Source organism: Alligator mississippiensis, chromosome 5 (genome assembly GCF_030867095.1).
Source record: "Alligator mississippiensis isolate rAllMis1 chromosome 5, rAllMis1, whole genome shotgun sequence".
NCBI classification, from domain to species: Eukaryota; Metazoa; Chordata; order Crocodylia; family Alligatoridae; genus Alligator; species Alligator mississippiensis.
In genome coordinates, this window is record NC_081828.1 from 65,896,756 (window position 1) to 65,918,818 (window position 22,063).

General features: G+C 42.1%; 1 protein-coding gene across 1 annotated transcript in view; it reads left to right on the top strand.

Moving 5' to 3' along the window:
* Positions 1-269: 269 nt before the first annotated feature.
* The window catches only part of CRB1 (crumbs cell polarity complex component 1), a 138,286-nt gene continuing 116,492 nt past the window's right edge, over positions 270-22,063 (top strand). Inside the window, exons 1-2 of the mRNA XM_059729340.1 lie at positions 270-432; positions 11,817-12,401. Of these exons, the coding sequence (XP_059585323.1) occupies positions 270-432; positions 11,817-12,401 (748 nt within the window). The remainder of the gene's footprint in view (positions 433-11,816; positions 12,402-22,063) is intronic.

Below are 22,063 nucleotides of genomic sequence, written 5' to 3' on the forward strand. Positions count from 1 at the left end.
AAGTCCACTAATAGGAAACCCATAGCTCCCTATTCCTTCTGAACCCCACTTCCTCTCTCTATTGGTCATAACTAGAGCCAAGCACAGCAAGAAAGAAAAGTATTGAATAAACTACTTTCTAGACAGCTCTACTCAAGAGTTGGGAAGCACACAAAGATGTGGCATGGGTGTTTAAGTATAGCCTTAGACTGACCCTCAATAGCAGCATAGACGCATCAACATATCCAAGCAGTAGTTATCTTCTGCGAGGTTTACAAACTCTTTTAAGAATGAATGATGGGATCGAGTGCACACTTGACACCAAATTGGGTGAAATTGCAGCCTCTCTGGATGGCAAGACCAAGATCCAGAATGACCTGGATAAACTGGAGAAATGGTCGAAAATCGATCAGATCAAATTCAACAGGGACAAGTGCCAAGTCCTGCACTTGGGTAAAATAATTCCATGTACATTTACAAACTAGGGAATAATTGGCTAGGCTTCAGTACTACAGAGAAGGACCCAGGGGTTACTGTGGCCTATAAACTGAATGTGCGCCAACAGTGTGTTCTTGTCGCAAAAAACCCCAGCATAATAATAGGAGTGTCACTTGCAAATCAAGGGAAGTGATTTTTCCACTCTATTCAGCATTAGTGGGGCTTCATGTGTAGTACTATGTCCAGTTTTGAGCCCTACACCGCAAGAAAGATGTGAACAGATTGGAAAGAGTAAGGCAGAGAGAAGCAAAAATTATAAGAGCCCTGAGAAGCATGACTTATGAGGAAAAGCTGAAAGGGCTAGGGTTATTTAGTCTGGAGAAGAGAAGACTGATGAGGGATTTGATAACAGTCTTCAAACACCTGAAGGGATTATAAAGAGGATGGAGATTGCCTTTCCTCTGTGGCTGTAGAGGACAGGACTAGGAGCAATGGCCTTAAGCTGCAGCAGAAGAAATTTAGCTTGGAGTTTAGGAAAAACTTTTTTACTATGAGAATGGTCAAGCATTGGAACAGGCTACCTAAAGAAGTTGTGGACTCTCGATTCCCCAGAAATTATGATGAGCACGTTGGACAGACACTTGCCTGGGTAGTTTAGTCATGGATGATCCTACCTTGAGCAGGGGGCTGGACTAAACAACCTGCTGAGGTCCCTACCAGCACTACATGCCTATGATCTTAATGTCAAACAAATGTATTCAAGTGAGTTCCAGGTCATGTTAATGTAATTAACAGGCTCTTTAGTGACTGACATTTAGTACAAAATTCCAGCATTTATTATACTATTTAACCACAGTCTAGAGAAAGATACATCTAGAAAGAAGTAGACTTGGCTAAAAGTGATACAAAAGTGAGTGTATACACATGTGTATGAGTGACTGCATGAATGAATATGTTAAAAACAATCCAACAGACTTCTCCAGAACAATGGCTCTAATTTTCTTTCCGATTACTAACTAAATTCATAGGGCTTGGTTTTATTTGGCTTGACTTGGTTTTGTTTAACTTGAATAAAAACATTTTCCTAATTATCTTGCTAATAAATGATTAATAAAGAGCAGTGAGATACTCAGTGGCAGATGCTATGGAAATGCAAAATATGATGTAGTGCTGTTGTAGTCTAATGATCTGAGCACAGATGAAGGTCAGGAGATCTGGATTCCCAACCTCACTCTGCAGCTGACTCACTCTATAGCTTTGTACATTTCAATAAACAAAGGTTCATAGATTTCATAGATATTAGGGCTGGAAGGGACCTCGGAAGATCATCGAGTCCAGCCCCCTGCCCAAAAGGCAGGAAGTCAGCTGAGGTCATAGGATCCCAGCAAGATGAGCATCCAGTTTGCTCTTGAAGGTGTTCAATGTAGGCGCTTGAACCACCTCCGGTGGCAGGCTGTTCCAGACCTTGGGGGCTCAGACAGTAAAGACATTCTTCCTTATATCCAGCCTGAAACGGTCTTGTAGTAGTTTATGACCATTCGACCTAGTTGTCATCCCTTGGGGTGCTCTGGTGAACAAACGTTCCCCCAGATACTGGTGGTCACCCCTGATAAACTTATAGGTGGCCATCAGATCACCCCTGAGCCTGCGCTTTTCCAGGCTAAAGAGCCCCAGGGCTCTCAGCCTGTCATCGTAGGGTCTGCTTCCCTGACCTCTGATCATGTGTGTGGCTCTTCTCTGGACTCTCTCAAACTTCTCCACATCCTTTTTGAATTGTGGAGCCCAAAACTGGACGCAGTATTCCAGCTGCAGCCTCACTAAGGCCAAGTACAAGGGGAGAATGACGTCCCAGGATTTGCTTGAGAAGCACCTATGGATGCAAGCCAGCGTTTTGGTAGCTTTACTAGCCGCAGCATCGCACTGCAGGCTCATGTTCATCTTGTGGTTAATGATATTTACTGTGTTTCTAAGGCACTGTGAGTTTGGGATAGAAGACAACTGTATATTTTTTAAATATTGTTATTAGATTTTAAAAGCAACTAGCCTAATCTCAATTGTTCATCTCTAGGCGGTTTTATAAAATCCCAGAACTGCTAAATTTATGGTGGAACCAGGTAGATAGTAGGCCAAAATGATATGGGAAAGATGGAAAGCTCAGAGCTGAAACTTTTGCCCTATATCTTTAAATTGTCCAGCTCCATGCTTAAGATCCCAGTGCTTAAGCCCTTAACTTTTGGCAACTGGCAAGTCTCCAACCTATACCAATAGCCAAACATAGTATTTTTCCAGTATACAAAAGACTTCCAAAAGACCTGGTCCTTGCAAACATTTTGAGACTAAATGTAGTAGAGACAGATTGCATCACCCTTTCCTACAGGCAGAGGTCATTCCCATTGACTTATTTTCTGGCCTCTTCCAAACCACTAGCCATGTTACACCTGGAATCTGTCCCTTCAACAGCTGAGAGTCTGTTGGGAGAAGGGTGTGTGTAGAGCACTGGTTTTCAACATGTGGTCCCTTGGGGGTCCACAGACTGTCTAGGGGATCTGAAAAAGATGACTATATTCAATCAAAAGTATGTGAATACCCACACTTACAATTCAAAGGGGTCTGCACTTCCATTCACAATTTCTCAAAAGGTCTGCACCTCCATTCAACATGTTTTAGGGGTCCACAAATGAAAAATGGTTGGAAATCACTGGTGTAGAGCACAGCTGGGTGAGTGACTCAGTGTTGGGATTGGTGCCCAATGAATTAAGGGACAATAGAGATGTGGATTTATAGGAGTCTTTGCCATGAATATTCGGAGTGGTATGGGGCAAAGGGTATAGAAGAAGTCAGCATCCCTGTAGGTGGCTGTATAATTCAACGTACACAGTGGTAAGATAGTAGTAACTAAGGGGTAAAGAGTGGGAGGATAGAGGGAGAAGATAACAATGACCTAAAATAATTCAATGTGGGAAGCTATTAGATTGTTTTCTTGCTAAAATAAGGCCTGAGGACAATTCATGCAGAGGGAATAATTTATTTACGTATTTTCATTACATTTACATTATACTATTATAAACAAAGATAATATTTTTAAATTCAAATACTTATTTTATTCCTCTTTAATTGTGCTTTTAATGAACCAGAAGAGTTTTCTATGTTGCCAAGAGAATATAAAACTCTGTAGTTCTCCGAACAGGACAAAATTTAAAAGAAGCTGATTTTCTTGAAGCATAATATTCAGGGGTGCATATAACAAAAGCTAAATTCCATTTGAATATCAGTAGAATTGTGCTAAATTACTTTGAAATCATCCTTTGAAATCTCACCTTAAAATCTCCAGTTCCACTGATTTTCCTATTAATTTAACTTTACCCTCAGGTGCATGTGGCTGCAACTCACAGTCTTAGAAGCAACATTAACTTGTGGCATAAGTAGAGATTATTCTGACCGCTGAATGTGATAAATTGATAATTTGTTCCAATTCCATTCCAATCAAGTTATGGATTATTTACATTTTTGCTAGTAGTACTGGAGATTAGCCAGTAGGTGGCAAGCTTTACTGCAGACAAAGAATTTAGTAGGCAAAACCCTGAGAGAACCTTTCATCTTCTAAGTGTAGTGCCAAGTGTCTCACATTCAAAGACTTTAACCACAGAGTAAAATATTTGGCAGTAATTTTTCTAGTAACATGATGCTTTAAAAGGACTGATAATTACTTTATGTGTCAGTCAGAGTAGATTTACTGTGATCAGCATTTCATTTTATTTTTTCTAATGTTAAACATTAATTCTAAGAATCTCTGCCAGAGAGGGTCACTGCTTAAATGTTCTTAATTGGTCAGCCATGGAAAAAAGGCTCATTCTCTACAGAACATAGCTCAAAGCATATGAGGACTCATGGGGTTATCCTCTATGCAACAATAAAATCTAGCTCCCAACATTAACATTTTTCCTCCTCTACTCCTTTCCATGTTAATTGTGCCAGAAATCTCTTAGCAGCAGCTGTTTAGTGCTCAACCTGAGGCAGTCTTTGCACTTGTGCCTTCTTACCCTCTGCCATGGGTCTCAGCTTGAGGGGAGATCAGGTTCCAGGGGACACTCCCCAGGGAGGGTAAGCACTGAGCTTGAGCTCTATTGTTCCTACTGCACAGATCTATTACAGAGGGGGAAGTAATCTGCACCAAAAAAAAAAAGGTGCACAGCTTACTTTCCCCATGGGGAAGATGGAGGAAATCAGGGCACACACTGTAACTCGGAAAGTAGTTACGACATTAAGCAACAATACCATTATGATTAAAGTATTTTAGTGTTTGTGTCTCAGACTAGATGGAACTGATCTTTAAAGACGCATTTCATTGTTTTATATTCCATGATCCCCACCATCATAGTGTCATCCCAGGAAGGAGTTGTACTTGTTTGTTTTCATTTACAGTATCATGTCATCAATGCTTAAAGGGTCCCTTAGTCCTCTTCCATTTTCTCCCCCAGCAATGCTGCCTCAGCACTTTACAAATACTGATGCCAAAACTAGCACGTCATCGCCAAACTAATAAAGAGCAGTGACAGAAAGTCATTACAACCAACAGAATTGTTGCATTCTGATAAGCTCTAGAATAGGAGTGACCAAGAAACAGCACATGGAGCCCTGTTCACCTTGGCCCGTGGGGCTCTCAGTGGGTCCAGAAATTTGGCAGTGGGGGGAGTGGTGGCAGCATTAATTGCCATGGCTCCCAGAGGCCTCATCTGGATTACTGTGAGCAGTTCTGAGGTCAACATTTTAAAATGAACATGGAGAAGTTAGGGTCCAGAGGCAGGCAGCAAAGATGATCAAGGGCTTGAAAGTAAGTCATACAAAGGAGAGACTGAAGGAGCTAGGCAGCTTCACCTTGTGGAGAAGGCATTTAAGAGGGGACATGATAGCAGTCTTCAAATACTTGAAGGGCTGCCATAAAGAAGAGGAAAAGCACCTTTTCTCTCGCTGCAGAGAAGGGGACACAGACCAATGGCTTGAAGTTGCAGCAAAGTAAGTTTACCTTGAATATCAGGAAAAACTTCTTCAGTTAGAACAGTGAGGCAGTGGAATAGACTGCCTAGGGAAGTTTGTGGACTCTCTATCACTGGAGGTTTTCAAGAAGAGGTTGGACAACCACTGGCTGAGAATGATTTAGGCATAGCTATGCCTATGTTCTACTATGGGTATTTCTCATACTTCTGCGTTTTGCTGGTTGCCTCTCCCCTCCCACCCCCGCATAGGTGGAGGAAGAAAAATATGGGGGGAGGGGGGGCTGAGTGTGTGCATGGCCCAACACCCCCAGGCAGGAAAGTCTGCGAGGGGAGGGGAAAGGGCTGGGGGGGGAGGGAGTGGGAGTGGGGCTGGGGCTGTGACCGGGCAGGGATTGGGAGGGAGCAGAGCAGAGCCAGGCCCAGAATTGGGATTGGGGCTGGAGCCCGCTGCACCCATGCCATCCCTTCCCCTGCACCCGGGGTCATTGCCCAGTGCTGGCACCTCCTGCCCCAACAAATCTGCCATCCCCCAACCCCATACTGGCCTCAGCTGCCTCCCTACACTGGCCCTGGCCTCAGCCCCAGCCCTGGCCCCACACCACCTGGGGGGGTCCAGAGCCGGAGCGGGGCCAGCCTCATCTGCGCCTCTGGGTTGGAGGGGACAGAGGCCCTGGGACCGCTGCACTTGCCCTGCCCTGCCCTGCCCTGCCCTGCCCTGCTCCAAGTCATCCCCAGGAAGAGCCTGATACAATCCTGGTCTCAGCCGCAGTCCCAGCCTGCAGCAGCAGCCTGCCCTGCCCCATGCAGATCCAGGGACATATGCCCCCATGACTCCTGGGGTGTGTGTAGCAACAGGAGCTGCACCACCCAGACAAGCCGCTCACAGCTCAGTCCTGCACCTCACTGGGGCTGCTGCCCCCCCCCAGCCCTAAGCCCCATCCCCACTCCCTCCCCTGCCCTGCTGCAGCCACCAGAAGCCCTCTGCTGGGCTGCTTTGCAGCCCTACTGCTGCCCCATGTTTGGGGGTGCTAAGCTCTATTAGCCCCCACTCCTGCTGTCTGTGCTCACCCCACCTTTCTGCTACATGCATCAGGGTGTCTTTTAGCCTCAGAGGCACTGAGTGTTGGCCATAGCCAAGGATGGGGATTTAGACTGGGGTGTGCCAATGCTGCTGCTGGGAACAAAGCTGGAGGGTCCTGGCTGAAGAGTCTTGCCCCTCAGCTCACATTCAGACTGATTACCATATTTGGAGGTCAAGAAGAAATGTTATCAATGGTCAGTTTGGTATGGACTGCGGGGTTTTTTTTTGCTTTCCTCTGCAGTGGGGAGCACGGCTTTCTACTTGGGACCTCTTCAACATATATTGACAACCTTTTATAGAAGCAGAGCATTGGCTGCCATGGTTCCCCTGGTTTACCTGTGGCAAATTAGGATATTATGTCTGTGTTGTGTCAGGATTGACGGTACTCTTACGTTAAGTTTAGAATATGGAGTGGATAGGATGGTTTGGATAGAGATGATCCTGCCTCAGGCAGGAACTTAGACTAGATGACCTCTGGAGGTCTCTTCCAGCCCTACTTCTCTAAGATTTTATGATTATATGAATTAATACTGCTGTCACTCATCCTGTTATCAAATACCCAGACACCTGGGGAGCCACATGGGCCAGATTGGGCCCACAGAGCCAGATAAGTTGGGCAATACTACTTTATAAGAATGGTTCTGATTAACTGAGTCAATTGACCTGACCCTCTTATAGCACGTATAGTCAAGTAATCAGATACAAATCCTAATAATTTAATCACAGCCAAATTCTTCAAGTGTATCCAATAATACTATTTCGATGAATTTTAAATATATACAGTTTGCTAAACATATTAATTTGTTATAAAGATCATTTGGTCAAAAGAAAAGTGACAGATGCTAGATTTCTTTAGAAACCCAGTTTAATTAATTTTAACTATAATTAGCAGATTTCCTTGTAATTTGTAAAATAATGAACACTACTCAGTAAATCTATGTTTGGGAGAATATACTATCATTTTTGTGTATAACAGGAAGGTTGAATTCCTGATCTTAGTGTAAATCCTAACCTTAAGAATGGCATTGCAACCAGTAACTCCATAACAGACTGAGCAACCGATATGACCAGAGACTTTTTTTTAACGGGCTGATTAGAACTCTAGGGGGGGAGGTTACTGTTTTTATTCATAAATATTTAATTCACATTCCTGACAAAAACTGGGAGAAAAGCTCTCATTTTTTTCCTCCTACTCCTCCAAGTCAGGTAATAAAAAATGTAGTTTTTCTGAAATACCCACTCCCCCACACTTTCCAGCACCTCTTAAAGATGCATAAATATATACACACAGAAATTAGTTAAAAAACAAAACCAAAAACCTTTCAGACCTTCTTTATGCATCATAAAGAAACAAAAGACAAAAACCACTTTTTTCCATTTGCAGGCAGCTTTTAAGGTCTGTGTTGTTTGGGGTCAAACCATAGTCACAATTAATATAGCAGAGCAGTATAATCCCAGTGCTGATGACTTGTTTTAGCAGGCAATAAATTGGTCTTCAGGTCAACAGTTTTATCTATTGATAGTCCTGACAGATTCCCCAAATTTCCCTAAGCGGCGTATTATGCTATGGCTATGCACATCTTATGAATAGGATACCACATGATGGGACACGACTTACCTCTCCAATGTCCAGAAACACTACCATATCTACAGTACTGTAGGCAGTCTTTTCTGAGCGAGTAAGGCTATCTTAGGTTTTTTTCACTCTTGAGAAGGCAAAAGTCCTCTCCTTCCAAGGCAAAAACAGAAAGTCTAAAGAAAGAAAGAACCTCCCCCCCCCCCTCGGGCATATATTACCCAGTATCACTGCTTTTGTTCTTAATAACTAGCCTCAAAAGTCTTCTGTTCTCCACGGCTGATTAATCCTTGCTAGTGACCTTAGTGTAGAAATTCCCTTCTCCTTTATATCAGAGGCTAATTCCTGTCCCATTTATCAGATACTCCTTTGTTCTTTACAAGATAAAATGTTATTTATCCCTGAATTCAAAGATTTTGCGAAGTCCATCTTCCCACAGCACCAGATGGCAAAATGGACTGATAAGCCATTTATCAGAGTATCAGCATACATATTTCAGATAGCACAGTTGAAATGTTAGGATATTCTGGCTTCCTGTATCTAAGACCTATGCCAGGGACCCTAACCTGTAAAACACCTGATTAAACCCTCTGCCTAAATCATATTCCCCTTGACCAGACTTTCCCTTAGACTTTTCTTAGACCTCTTTAGTCAAGTTCCTCCAAGCTATGTTCTTGGCTTCTTTTTCACAGGGAAATACCTTAGGTCTTGATGAATTTTTCTAGCCTGCCATTGCTCTACTGTAGCACTTTTTTTTTCAGCAGGGAATCACTGTTGATCTATTTTTTCATCCCAGTTATTGATGATGATGAGCCTTTCAGCACAGTAATTACCTTGTTAATACCCTCCTATCATCCACCCCTCTGCCCCCCAATTGAGGCCAGCCTGCCTTCTATGCATCTCCAAGCATGCCTATCTGCAAGTTACCTGCTTGCTGGACCTCCCAGTCCCATGATCCAGGCAGAAACTAGAGACTGGTTGTATCTATGCCTGAATTTTCCTTAAAAAGACACCACACACACATATTATAAACAGTACATTATTATACATAATATTTTACTATTCATCTTCAAATAACTACAATACAAGAAATAAAGCATAATTCTAAAGAAGGCTCCAGAACAGAGCAGAAAATGAAAGGAAAAAAGACCAAAATAATATATATCAGACCAGGACTTGAACGCAGATTGTTTAATACAATTTGTATCATCCAACACACATGCATCTTTTCTCTTTTGAATTACTAGCCTTTTTCTGAAGGGGCTGTTCAGATTTATTTCATAGTTTCTCAGCTAAGATATGACAGCATTTATTTTTTTCTGTTGTACAAATGGATATTTTTTCCCTCCAGTATGCAGAAAATTTGCTTACAGTTTTACTGCTTTTATTTTGATTCCAGAATACTGTACATTTCCAGGGATGTTATTGTCATAACTGAAAAAATACAGTGACACTCAAATGTTCACTGGATATAAAAGTATTTCTTCACAGTATGATGAAAGCTGGTTGTGAAAAAGAAGGTGTATTCAATATTATGGTAATCATAGCATTTTAAATCTGATTTTTTCAATACTACCATTAAGTTTAAATAATATATACAAGGATTTAAGTTAATACTGTCATATGATGTCACCTTTTCTGTGCGCCTTCTTTCTTGTTGGCCATCACTAACTGTATCATTTAATCTGTTATTGTCTGAAGCCTATGTTAAAATTACCTAACACTGGCACGGCCACTATGGTCACTTAATGCGCAAGTGGTATATTAGGAGTTCTGCAGAATGTGACTGTGGCAACGTGATCAAACTATGGACCACATAACAACATTCTGCCCTCTATACAAGTTTGATGGTGGCATTGCAGAGATACATTCCCTTTCCTCAAGAGCATTAGACTGGTTAACTAACTTTAAACTGGACTTATAGGGTGTTTGTACACGCAACGGGTGTTTAGTTTGGTTTAGTTCTCCCTAAATTGAAATGGTGTTTTTTTTTTTAAAAGTCACTGTTCCCACCATTTCAATTTAGGGAGAACTAAACCAAACTACACCCCCTTGGTATGTACACAATGGTTAGGGGGCCTGATCCTTAAAGCCTACCTACCTCTCCTACAGTGGGGGTGGGAGCTGCCAGTGGGCCAAGCAATCCCTGAGCTGTGGGGGACCCCAGCACTTCCCTCCATGGTGGCAGCACCCCCCCCCCCCCAGATGGTACCCAGCCTGGGCAGTCCCAGAGGGCACTACCATGATAGAGGGAAGCACCAGGGTCCCCCCACAGCTCAGGGGCTGTGTGACCCAGTGGCAGCTCCTGCAGACAGGCTAGACTTAAAAAAAAAAAGTGGCAAGGAGCTTGATCTTTTTTTTTTTTCTCCTGGAGCCTGCCTGCCTGCCTGAGCTGTGCAGGGCTCAGTGCTTCCCTCTGTGGCTGAGGCATCCCCTGGGCAACTCCTTGGTGTGCTAGCAGCAGGAAAAGGCAGTGGGGATGGTGCACAAGGTTCTGGAAGCCCGCCACACCTGAGCTTAGCCAAGCACGTCGACTTCCAGCACCCCATGCACCATTGCACTTTATGTAACAAACTAAAATACCTCGGATGGGTTTTACCTTGCTATGTAACAAAGTCATTTAAAGCAGAATATGCCACCGAGCATGTAAATAGCAACGCCATTACAGTGGAATATGCCGCTGAGCAAGTAAATAGCAATGCCATTAAAGTGGTGCAAAAGGGCAATTAAGCCACTTTACAGGCCAATTTTGTTGCGTGTACAAAGGCCCATAATTGTTGCTCCAAGTCAGCCATATAAAAGAACAAGACGTAACACTGTAGTAGGTCATCCCCATTCATAGTCCTTGACTATAGATGGACATTAACACCCACTTAAATGTTTTCCTTAGGCATGCACTGGACAATGTATCCTTATATATGTCATACACACACACACACACACACACACACACACACACTACGTCTGTGTGCCTGTGTGTGTGTCAGGGTGGAATCAGACTTGGAAGAAAGAATTCTGAAGTGCTGCAGGAGGTGGTGCTAATGGTGGTACTATTTCTGTGGAATTGGCACGTCAGGTAATGATAGGGACAACATGGTAGTAGTGGTCCTGACTTTTGGGTAAGAGGCAGAACCTATGTTCTGTTTTCACTGATCAGTCAGGATCCTATGGCACTTGGGATGTGTAATTGAGCATGTGTAGACTTTCTTAGATTCGCCTGAGTGAGACCCTGAATTTGGCAGCTGAACCCTGTACCCTGAGGCTTCATTGTTATTGGTCTTCCATATAGCTAACTTAAAGCACGAGAAATTTTGCTCACTCACGCTATAATCATTGTATAGACCAGTGATTCTCAACCAGGGTGCTACACAAATGGTAGCACTGTTAGGTGTGCAAACATGATTTACAAGGTATCATTGTACTTGAATACTCACTGTACTCAAAGAGATATCATGTCCTCATGCCCTCCCACAGTGGCTGCATTCAAAGGTGAATGAAGGGATCTCTGAAAATGATTCCATGAAGAGAAGATAAATAGGAAATTATACTCTGTTCATTCTGTGGTAAAGTTTTTTAAAATTTGTACTGAATTATTCATCACTAAGGTGCCACCTGTATTTTCCTCCCCCTATGAAGGAGTGGCAAATTTTGAAACATGATTACAGTAAGATCTGTAATTCCTTTTTATCTTGTTTACTGTAGTAGCTTTGGAAGTTACTGGTCAGTAATCTCTGTGTTTCTTTTCTAGAGTCACTTTGTGTAAGAAATGGTTCCAGGTGCCTGTCAAACTCTTGCCAAAAGAACTCTACATGTGATGCTGCTGCTAAGGATGATAGTTGCCATTGTGCAGACATATCAGTTGACATTTTGGGGGAAAACTGCAATAAAACCTATGATCCTTGCTCCTCAAGCCCTTGTCTTCAAAATGCTACTTGTTTAAGCACTTCAGGAAACCTCAACTTTACTTGTGAATGCCCTGCTGGCTACAGTGGAGCTACCTGTGAAATGGCCATCAGTATGTGTGACACAAACTTTTGTCAACACAGAGGCACTTGCCAGAATGGGATGGATGGTCTTACCTGTCTTTGCAGTGCAGGGTACACAGGTACATTCTGTGAAACTGATTTTGATGAGTGCATTTCTGATCCTTGTCACAATGGAGCAGTGTGCAGGGATGGAATCAATGGATACTCCTGCTTCTGTGTCCCAGGCTACCAAGGCAAGCATTGTGACCTAGAAGTGAATGAATGTGCTTCAGATCCTTGCTTGAATGGAGCTACATGCCTGAACCAGATAGGCAAGTATGACTGCATCTGCACACCTGAGTACATGGGTAAGCACTATTAAAATCATCTTTCTCATTTGGGGCTGTACAGCTATTGTGTTTTATGCACTAACACATATTTCTCACTATTTATTTACTCATTGACATTACAAAATTAGGTCAAGCTGTCTACCGAGTGTTGCTTTTTCTGGGTTATCACTTTACTGTAAGCCAGTGGTGCTAGACATGGGAGGATCAGGAAAGTTTTGTATTTTGTAAAATCTAAAGATTGTTTTGACAAAGGTTAAATAACCTCTTTACAGACTGTGACTGACTTTCCCCTAAGACAATTTTCTTAAATTGAACACACTTGGGGTGCTATGTGGTATGTTTTGGTATTCAGATAAAATCTGCCTGTTATATGTTCTTACACAGAGTATTTAAAAAGTTCAGATGTAGATACCTCTCCACTGGGTGGATCTGCTAATTACAACAAGCAGCACTCTTTGGCCTTGGCACTTGCCCCTCAAGATCATTTTCTGCTTCTTCCATAGCCCTTTTATTGTAATTTTTTTCCCTGCTAAGAATTGCTTACTCAGTTCTTTTAAAATGCCTTACTCCATCTCTCTGTCTCCCTGTACTCATTTTTAACTCCCCCCCCCCCCCCAAGTCCTTTTTCTCCTCCTCCGTTTGCTTGACCTCCAGGCTAACTTTGCCTGTCTATAGACCTTTCTAACATACAGTAATATAAATGGAATTGCCTCATATATTATTATTATCTACTAGTTTCTTTCTGTTGCATTCTGCTAATGTATGCAACCTACTGGTGTGACATATTGTGTCTATAACCCCTTCCGCTCATTTTCTTCTATCACCTCTTAACCAAACACCTCCATTTTATTATATGACTGACTCCCCATTTAAACTTCCTTCCATGAATGAAACCCAAAGCTCAGAAGATTTCCTCTAGTGTCAAAATTAGGAACAATAAAATGCAATTTCCTCTAGTTAGTATTCAGGTTGGCTCTTGAAAAGATTCTGACATTTTACATTTTGAGAGTTCTTCTCAAAGAATGGGCCTTTCTGCAGAATAATTGTTAGCATTTCACACAACCAGGCAGGACACTCGTGTTCACATAATATGCCCACTTTCTCATTTTTCAAGCAGCTTGATGTATGATGTATTGGAGAGGCTCTTTGGTCGGACGTATTAGGGCAGTGACTGTAGCATAATAATCTAGAAAGTTGATGGACAGCTTGGACAGATTTCTAAAGAAGACCATTGTGTATCAGGTTAGGTGGAGTCCTTTGCCATAGACTAGGGAAAGTGATCTTTACCAACAAAAAATAGGTATTTATAGACTAAACTTTTATTTTTCCAAACACATCTGGAAAAACAAACAAAAACGCATCCATTATGTCTGCAAAATGCATGTCTTTTGAACATGCAATAGATACAAAGATATTTTTGTTCTTGCAGTTTAGCCCAGGTGCTTAAAATGCTTTTATGGTTAATTTCGTTGAAAAAACTATAATCAATGAACTCATTCATTATCACAATTGGATTTCATTTGGCATCTTGAACAGTGCACTTAATTAGACAAAAGGCAAAAATATCACATTTTCCTGATAATCATACTACACACAGATACATTTAAGGTGCATGTGTTAATAAATAACCAAGTGATTCTTGCTTACTAGATAATTTGCTCTGTAGGAAAGTATTTGTATGGTTCCAAGTCATTGTTTTAGGTGGCAACCGTATTTAATTTAATCAGTACTTGCACATACATTGCAATTCTCTGTTTCTGAGTGGGATAGGGAGGGGTAGCAATAGGAAAGGAGATTTAGTCGCTTATTTTCAGTGAAGTAAGAAAAAAAAGGCACTAGACAATGGAAAAACTTCAAAAAAGTTGTTTTTAGTGATTCAAATGAGTAAGAAATGCAAGATGTGGTTTAACTAGCCATCCTAAAGTCCCACAAGGGATGGAAAGTCAGAAGGCAAAAGCAGATTTCCACTGTCTGACACAGAAATCATTTGGAAGCCAGCCCACAGTTAATATCCCTCATGTGCACACAGACTCTTATTTGAAGGAAGCTTGTTGCCTTCCTGCCACCCTGCTGCTACCAGTGGGTGTCTCAGCCCAGGCCAAGTGATGAGAAAGCTACAGAACTGAAGGAAAGCCAAAGAGGAAAAAGAAGGAAAAACCTATTAACAATCAGCATGGTTACTCAAAATGATCAGACTAGACCCAGACCTCCTGTTGTACTCAGGAAGCTGTATTTGTTTAACCTGCACTGTTAGCTAGGTCTAGGGCTAGATTCATCACACAGGAGTCTGCTTGAAAGAAAGAGAGACTCCTTAGGAGAAAACTTGATAAAATAATAAAGAAAATAAAAAAGTGTGTGTGTTGGGGTGGGGGAGAGAGAAATGAAGAATTAGAACAATGCAGACTCCTGGAGGACTGGAGTCACCCTCTCTTTATCACAAAAGCCTATTTTCCAAACAGATTCTCCCTGGCCTTGCCAAATTCATGGAATGTCACCCTGAGTGCTAAGGAATGGAGGAAATAGGGGCTAGCCAAGGAAGGGAAAGAAGTCTAAAATATAAAGGAGAAGAGACTGCAGTGTTTTGACATACAGCTTTGGCACGGCTTCCAGCAGTAAAGAGGCTAATAATAATAATTCTATAAAGGAGTAGCTGACTGTTCCTTCAGCGGTAAAATCTCAGCTTTTAAAGGCTGCTTAACCAAATGATTTATCAGGAGCTGTTTTTGTTGTTTTCTGCACCTTGCTGTGAGTTGTGTTAAATGCACAAGCCAGAGGGATTATTGGATGAAAGCCCTGAGGTGTCCCCACTGGTAATAAAAATCCTCATTTACCCTGTCATGGGATCTTGCCAACTGTTATTATCCTGGCCTGACACCATGAATCACTGTGGGAAGTCATTCAGCTTCATCTCATTTCCCTAGGATGTTAAAAAGGTTATAACTTTTGATATGTAGGTAGAGAATGAACAGTAAATCTACAGCAGTAATGTTAACCAAATGCTTGAGTTACTGACTTCAGTTGCTACTTGTTTCATGGGCTATCACTGCTGTTTTGCATGATTGGTATGCTGCATGCAATTCCTAAAATAGCTGAGAAATATCTAACATAATTCTTACACAAGTGGAAGAAGTTAGACTGCATGAAGAACTGAAGAATCGAAAATTTAGCATGAAATCCATAGTTTACTGTGATAATGCACCACATATATGAAATTATTTATAGGACATGTGTCATGCAGCTGTTAAATAATGAAGCTTGTTTAGTTTGTGAAAGCTTCACTAGCTATGCAGGCCAAACGCACTATTTATCTATTGTATTAATTGTACTTTCATTTCACTTTCATTTCACTTAAGCAAACAGAATAGAGAACCTGGTGCTTGCTACTTACTGATATCTCCTCACATTTATTATCTTGCTGGACACAACTGAAGCCAATTTCCCATTGCCAGCTGGTGAACATTTAAGTGTAAATTATCAAAGGGGTACCCACAATTCCAAAAACAAATCCCATTCAGAGGCAATACCTGCCTTTTAAACAGAGAGAGCTGTTCCGATGGGTTTCAGTGACAGATAATGGACATAAGAAGACAGTCATCCTAGGTGCAATTCCAATTACAGCTAGGATACATTAAGCACAATACCAGAATATTGTAGCCTCCCTGAACTACATCTTCAGCTTCTTGATCCTGTCTTTTGGTATTGAGGTAGTTTTCCAAGAAGTAGTGGACACATTATGTGGATATTTAGTGTAAGTTTGTAACATCCCATACCCCCCCCCACCATGTTGTTTAAAAATGCTGCAACATTTTGATGCATGAGACATTCTCTACTTGTAATAATCTTCGGCTGCAAATATGGATCAGTACTATTGATTATTATTAATACAGATACATAAGCAGCACTTACTTATAATTAGCTAGTGCCCCTAAAACAAATAACTCCTCCATTTGAGCTAAGGGTTTCTGTATTAATTTTCCGGAGTGGGGAGGCTGGATCCTCTTCATCAAGTCAGTTGCTACAGGTTAGATTCATGATTCTCAACTAGTGAAAACATGATTCACAAGATAAAACCAGAAATTTCAAATAGGAATCCATTGGGTTAAAAACATTCTGAACTATTGTGGTCTTTCTGAGTTCTTTTCAGTAGATTAATATTGCTCTATTATTTGTTTTAATAAAAAAATTGAGTGAGCTGACATTTCTGAATGGTATCTTGAATCTACTGAGGGTGTATTGAGTCTATCAAAGGACATTTTTAGTCTAAAACGGTTGAGAACCACTGGGTAGATATGTGACATTTCAGATAGATGACAGGAGTTGTACTCATACATACAAGCCAGAATATGATATTTTGAAATTCCTTTTTCAGGCAAAATGTGATACACAGGCCAAAGTTTTCAAAATGGGTATTTATGGTCAGTCATTTGATCAACTGGCTAGCTTTCCAGGTATTCTGTGCATCCACAACTCTTACAGGAATCGCAATGAGATGTGTGAGCATTCCGCCTCTCTGAAAATCAAGTCACATACTTAGGAGCTTAAATAGGGACTTTAGTACCTGTATGTAAGACAATTTGAAAATCTTGGCTATGATACCTCAGTAAAGCCCAGCTAAGTATTTGCTGGCTATCCTGTTTTTCCTTTTGGCTGATTGGGACTATGTCTAAAGATGAACACTTGATTTCATTTTTTTAAATTATATAAACATATAGACATAGTAGCCCTAATCGTTCAAAATATTAAAAACACATGATTCAGTTGAAGGATGTGAACTCTCCCAGTGATTTTAATCCAAACTACTCATGGTCTTTGCTGGATCAGGGTCTAAATGTCCATGCCTGTATGGATATAGATCTGTATGTTGCTATATTTCCACTGTCTTTTTACAACAAACTCCAGCTTATTATTACTGTATTTCAATTGCCTCTTTTACAGTCTTTTTACTTATGGCAGCATTTTAAACCTTTAGAAACCGTTCTTTTTCATGTGCTTCTAAAAAATGAAATGCTTTTGAATGTCAGCCAATTCGACAGAGGACAGGAAGGCATACCTTCACATGGTGGCTAGAGACAGCAGAGAGCATGGGGCTGTTTTTCTAAAACACTGGTGCCAAAGGCAGGTTACTGGATGTGATACAGTCAAAACAGCAAATCCTATGGTTTTATGTTAATTACCAGGCTGTTCTCTGATCTGTAATTTTATATCTGTTTGAGTTGAGACTCTGAGACTCTGTTGCACAGAACTTATTTTTGTCACATGGTTTTCAGTGTTCATAGTGAGCTGTTAACAAGCTCTGGCAAATTTACAGTCACTAGACAAGAGTTCTGCAAACACATTTTTTGCAATTACAATACATTCACAGGGCAGTGACCACAGAGGGATTGCTTGCTAGATGTGGATGCAATGTATGTTACCACCAAACTTTAGGGGATCATCCCAATTTTAATGCATAACACTGTTGCCAAAACGGCTAGTTTCGTTCCCCTGGAGGCTTGTTCAATTACCCTCAAGGAAAGAGTCACACATACAGGCTGGGTCCATCTAGGTTTATTGTTTGCAAACAGTTCGACCGAGGAGCAGAGAGCTCAAATCAGGGCCGACGATAAGTCCGGCCTGGAATCACATTTTTATAGCTTACATTCAACAGAGTCTTGACGTACTAGAAGTTTATTGGCTGCAGTACCAGTTCCTAACTGTGATGTCTTATCTTGTAGGCTGTACTTAACTAGTTATTGGTTAATGTGACTTATCAGGGTTAGTACGTGCGCACTCAAAGGTAGAATTGCAGCATGCTCAGAAGAAAAGAGCAATTTCAACAAAGTTAGTTAAACTTTAGTAATTTCTTATCTTAACGTAACCTTAAGGCACTGGACAGAGATGATTTCAAAATGCAAGGCAAGCAGTAAGAACCACAGCTTGGACATTAGACCTCCTGATCTTTACACAAAAGGGTCATAAGATGGTCATAAGACACTTCTATCATATGGTTGTTGCTCAAGCATTACTGCAAAATTATGGGGGCTAACATCTTTTTACTACAACACTGCACTCTTCAAATAAGTAGAACTACTGCTGAAAGCAATGGCTGGTTATATCAATGAAACCTCATTCAGCAACACAGGATTGGTAACTTCACCCAAATGTAGTGTTCTGTTATGTTAGATACATTTTAAGATATTAGTTACTATATTTTTCAAATAGTTTTAAAGAGCTTCTTATAAGGCAGGATAAAAAGTTAAAACCATATTTTATGCATTAGTATGTTTGTAAAGAAAATTAAAAACAACAATTAGCACTTAAAATAGTATAAAGTTAGATCACTTTCACATTTTATTTTGATATATTAAGATCTTTTCAACTATTCATCAGCAAAATAGGATTTTGCCATACTTATTATTGTTTAAATTCAGTCAGCAACCAAGTAAGGGCCTTATTACCCATTAATTTTAGGTGGCTCCTGGAGCTCTTAACCCCTGGATTGTCCACACATTAGCACCTGAAACTAATTTTAAGTACAGTTTAGGTGGCTTAAAGTTATGCCACTCCAGGGCAGGTTTATCTGATCCATATTACCTAGCTCACATTCTGTTAATGTGTGGCCACTCCCTACAGATGAGTCTCCCAAGTTGCAGTCCCCCAGCATCCCAGGATGCAGTGTCCCTTCCCTGATCCTCCTGCTCTGTGTGGACAAACTTTCCATGCCCTGAACTCTATTGCCCAGCGGATGGTTCTTGCCCCAAGCCAACACCCCCACCCACCTCTGGGAGTATGCAGGGATGCATCGCCATGCAAACAGGCTGCAGAGCACATGCCAGCTAACCAGGTCACAAGGCATGGACAGGTGTAGGAGTGAGGTCTAGCTGGTTAGAAACAAGATTGGAGGCTGGATCAGGTCCCCACAAGTTGGGGTTTCCTTCCCAAGGCAAGGGCAGTAGCTCCCTCAAAAGCAACTTCCCTCACTGCTCCTACCTCCCAGCTACCCTGGGAAGCACGATCAGCAGCCCCCACACCCCAATCCCAATTTATTAAAACATGAGACCTTCTTTATTTCCTCTTTGTTTCTTTTTAATGTTTTTACTTTATTTTATTTTATCCTCCAGTGGTTGGCTGGCTGACTTCATTTCATCACCTTTCTTCCACCCCCCATTTCCTTTCCACTGCTCATTTTGTTACCCACTCCCATCCTGTTAATTCTCTGCCTCCCAGCTTCATGTTCCCACCCCCTCCCCCAATTCATCTCTTATAGACCTCCACCTAGAGCAGGGGTAGAAGTAAAGTGCCCATCTTTTCAAAATGAAAAGGCAGGATACATGCCCAATTCCACACTGCTACAACTCCCGCTATTGCTGGGTAGGCAGCGGATGCTCAACCAGCATGGGGCTCCCAGAGTAAAGGCAGCAGGGCATGTAGCCCTGAGCCCACAACAGGCAGCCCACATCTGTCCCCACCCTTTAAACAAATTTGGTGGGGCACATGCTACACGTGCCCCCCCGGAGGGTGAGCACAGCAGCAGGGAGCCATGGCCCCCTGCGGTCCCTGGACAATCCACCCATGACTCCATCCTACTCCCCATCCTGGCCCCATGCACTGCTTCAGCTGGGCAGCTCCCCCAGCCCCTGATCCACTCCCTCCCTTACCATGAGGGCCTCAATTTGCCCCTGAACCTGCTCCTTTATTTCCCCTCCTTCCCATAAACTTACCTGCAGGGAGCTGCTCTCCATGTGGCCTGGCTGTCTTGCTGACCATATGCATATGTGCAGGTGTGCACACACGCACGTGGCACTCCCTGCGTCTCACTCCCAGAATGCTGCCAGTCTGCAAGAGGAAAACCACCATTCCCCAATCCCTGCATGACTTTGTGAATCTGGGACAAATGCTGTCCCAGAGTCATGCAGCCTGGAACCGGGACTTGATGATCCCATTCTGGGACTGCCCTGCCCAATCAGGGACAGGTGGTCACCCTAGGTAGCAGCCATATAGGTGCACCAGCCCTATAGGTGCAACTCACAGCTGTTGCTTCTAGTCTGACCCCTGCTCACCAACCCTCTAGACTAGGGACAGAAATTAAACATAAGCCAGTTTAAGTGATCAGAAACTGGTTTAAACCTGTAACAGAATAGAAGTTCAGTGCACATAAATCAGTTTCAAAATGGCTGAAACTGGTTGAAGATAAACCTGGTTTAATTTAGTATCAGACTTAACTGATTTGGGTCTCGCTGGTTTATGACACTTCAGTCCCCTTCCTGGTTCAAGTTAATTCAGAGTCCTCCAGCATCCCAGTATTTTTCAGCCTTGGGATGAGCTGGGCTGGGCTGTCTGCTTCAGAGAGCAGGGCTGGTCCCACCCCACCTCTGCTCCCTAGCTGAAGCAGCGAGAGCTGGATCCCTGGCTGGCTCACTTCCCCACTCCGCCCCGCCAGGTAAACCCTTGCTAGAGTCTGGGGCCAGGGAGAAGGGTTAGACTTCCCTTCCCCCGAGTACAGAGTTGCTCTGCCCTGCTTACTTTGTGCTGGCTACAACTGTGGATTACAAGTCCCAGAGGCACCTGGAAACAGGAAGAGGAAGTGATAAGAAACTCTATAGAATCCTGCTCCTGTGAGTTTGGACTACAAATCCCAAAGACCTTAGGGGCAGCAGGAAGAAGAAGTGAACACACAGCCTATGCTGGCTACATGCCAGAGAGCCATGTTCTAGAGCCCCCTGGCTTCTGGCTTGAACCACTGTAGGCATGTGGCTGCATTTCCTGCCTGTTTATTTGCTTATAAATTCAATCTTTGCATCTTAGATTAACCTGCAAAGACTTGAATCAATTCAGCTTCAGGCTTTTTGACTGTCTATAGATAGCCCTAATGGTAAGTCACAGCTGTGAAAGCGGGGGACAGTCGGAGAAGGTTTTTAGCCCTAGGGTGCAGCTGCTCCAAATCTGAGCTAGCACTAACACCGAACAACATGTGAGCAGTTCAAAGTGCAATTTGTAACAAGGCCCTCGGTGTTCAATTCTGGTGGCCTTAAGGTTTGCAAAACTGCACTAAATTAAAATGCACATATTGCCCAGTATATGTCACATTGCACTGTCTATAAATATAGAGCTATATACTTTTAAACTGCATATTTTTATTCCACTAATTAGGAAATGAAGCTTAGCATACACAAAAAGAACATTCTAAGCTGGCCTGTCTATATGTTGCAAATGTTACTATGTCCTAACCCTACATTTTTTAAATTTTCTCTGCCTGGCACCACTATAACAAACTGGTCCCTTTCAGAGTCAACAGCCTCTTCTTCTACAGGGAGTTTTCCATAGTATAAGAAATATTAATGAGATCTGAGGACAGGACATGATGTGCAGAGTTAGGATTGTTAATTACAATCAGCATACCTGCTAAAGCTGATTTGATTCTACTCCATTCATACTGCTTTTGACTATTTCTATCTGTGGAGCTCTCCAGTGACACAGATTCATATATGAAGACATTAGTATTTTCTGAGCACATGGCAAAAAACAAGCAACTTGAGGTCAAAGCACTGCACTATTCTCATTACAGCTTCCAGCAAGATATATGCAAGCTAAAGTAGCTAAAGTGAAACATACAGCCCTTCTGGAAATAAAGAAAATATTAGCAGGTGGCTTTATGTGAGCAGTATCACTGCTGTGTTTACAGGGGATATATATGAAGAAAT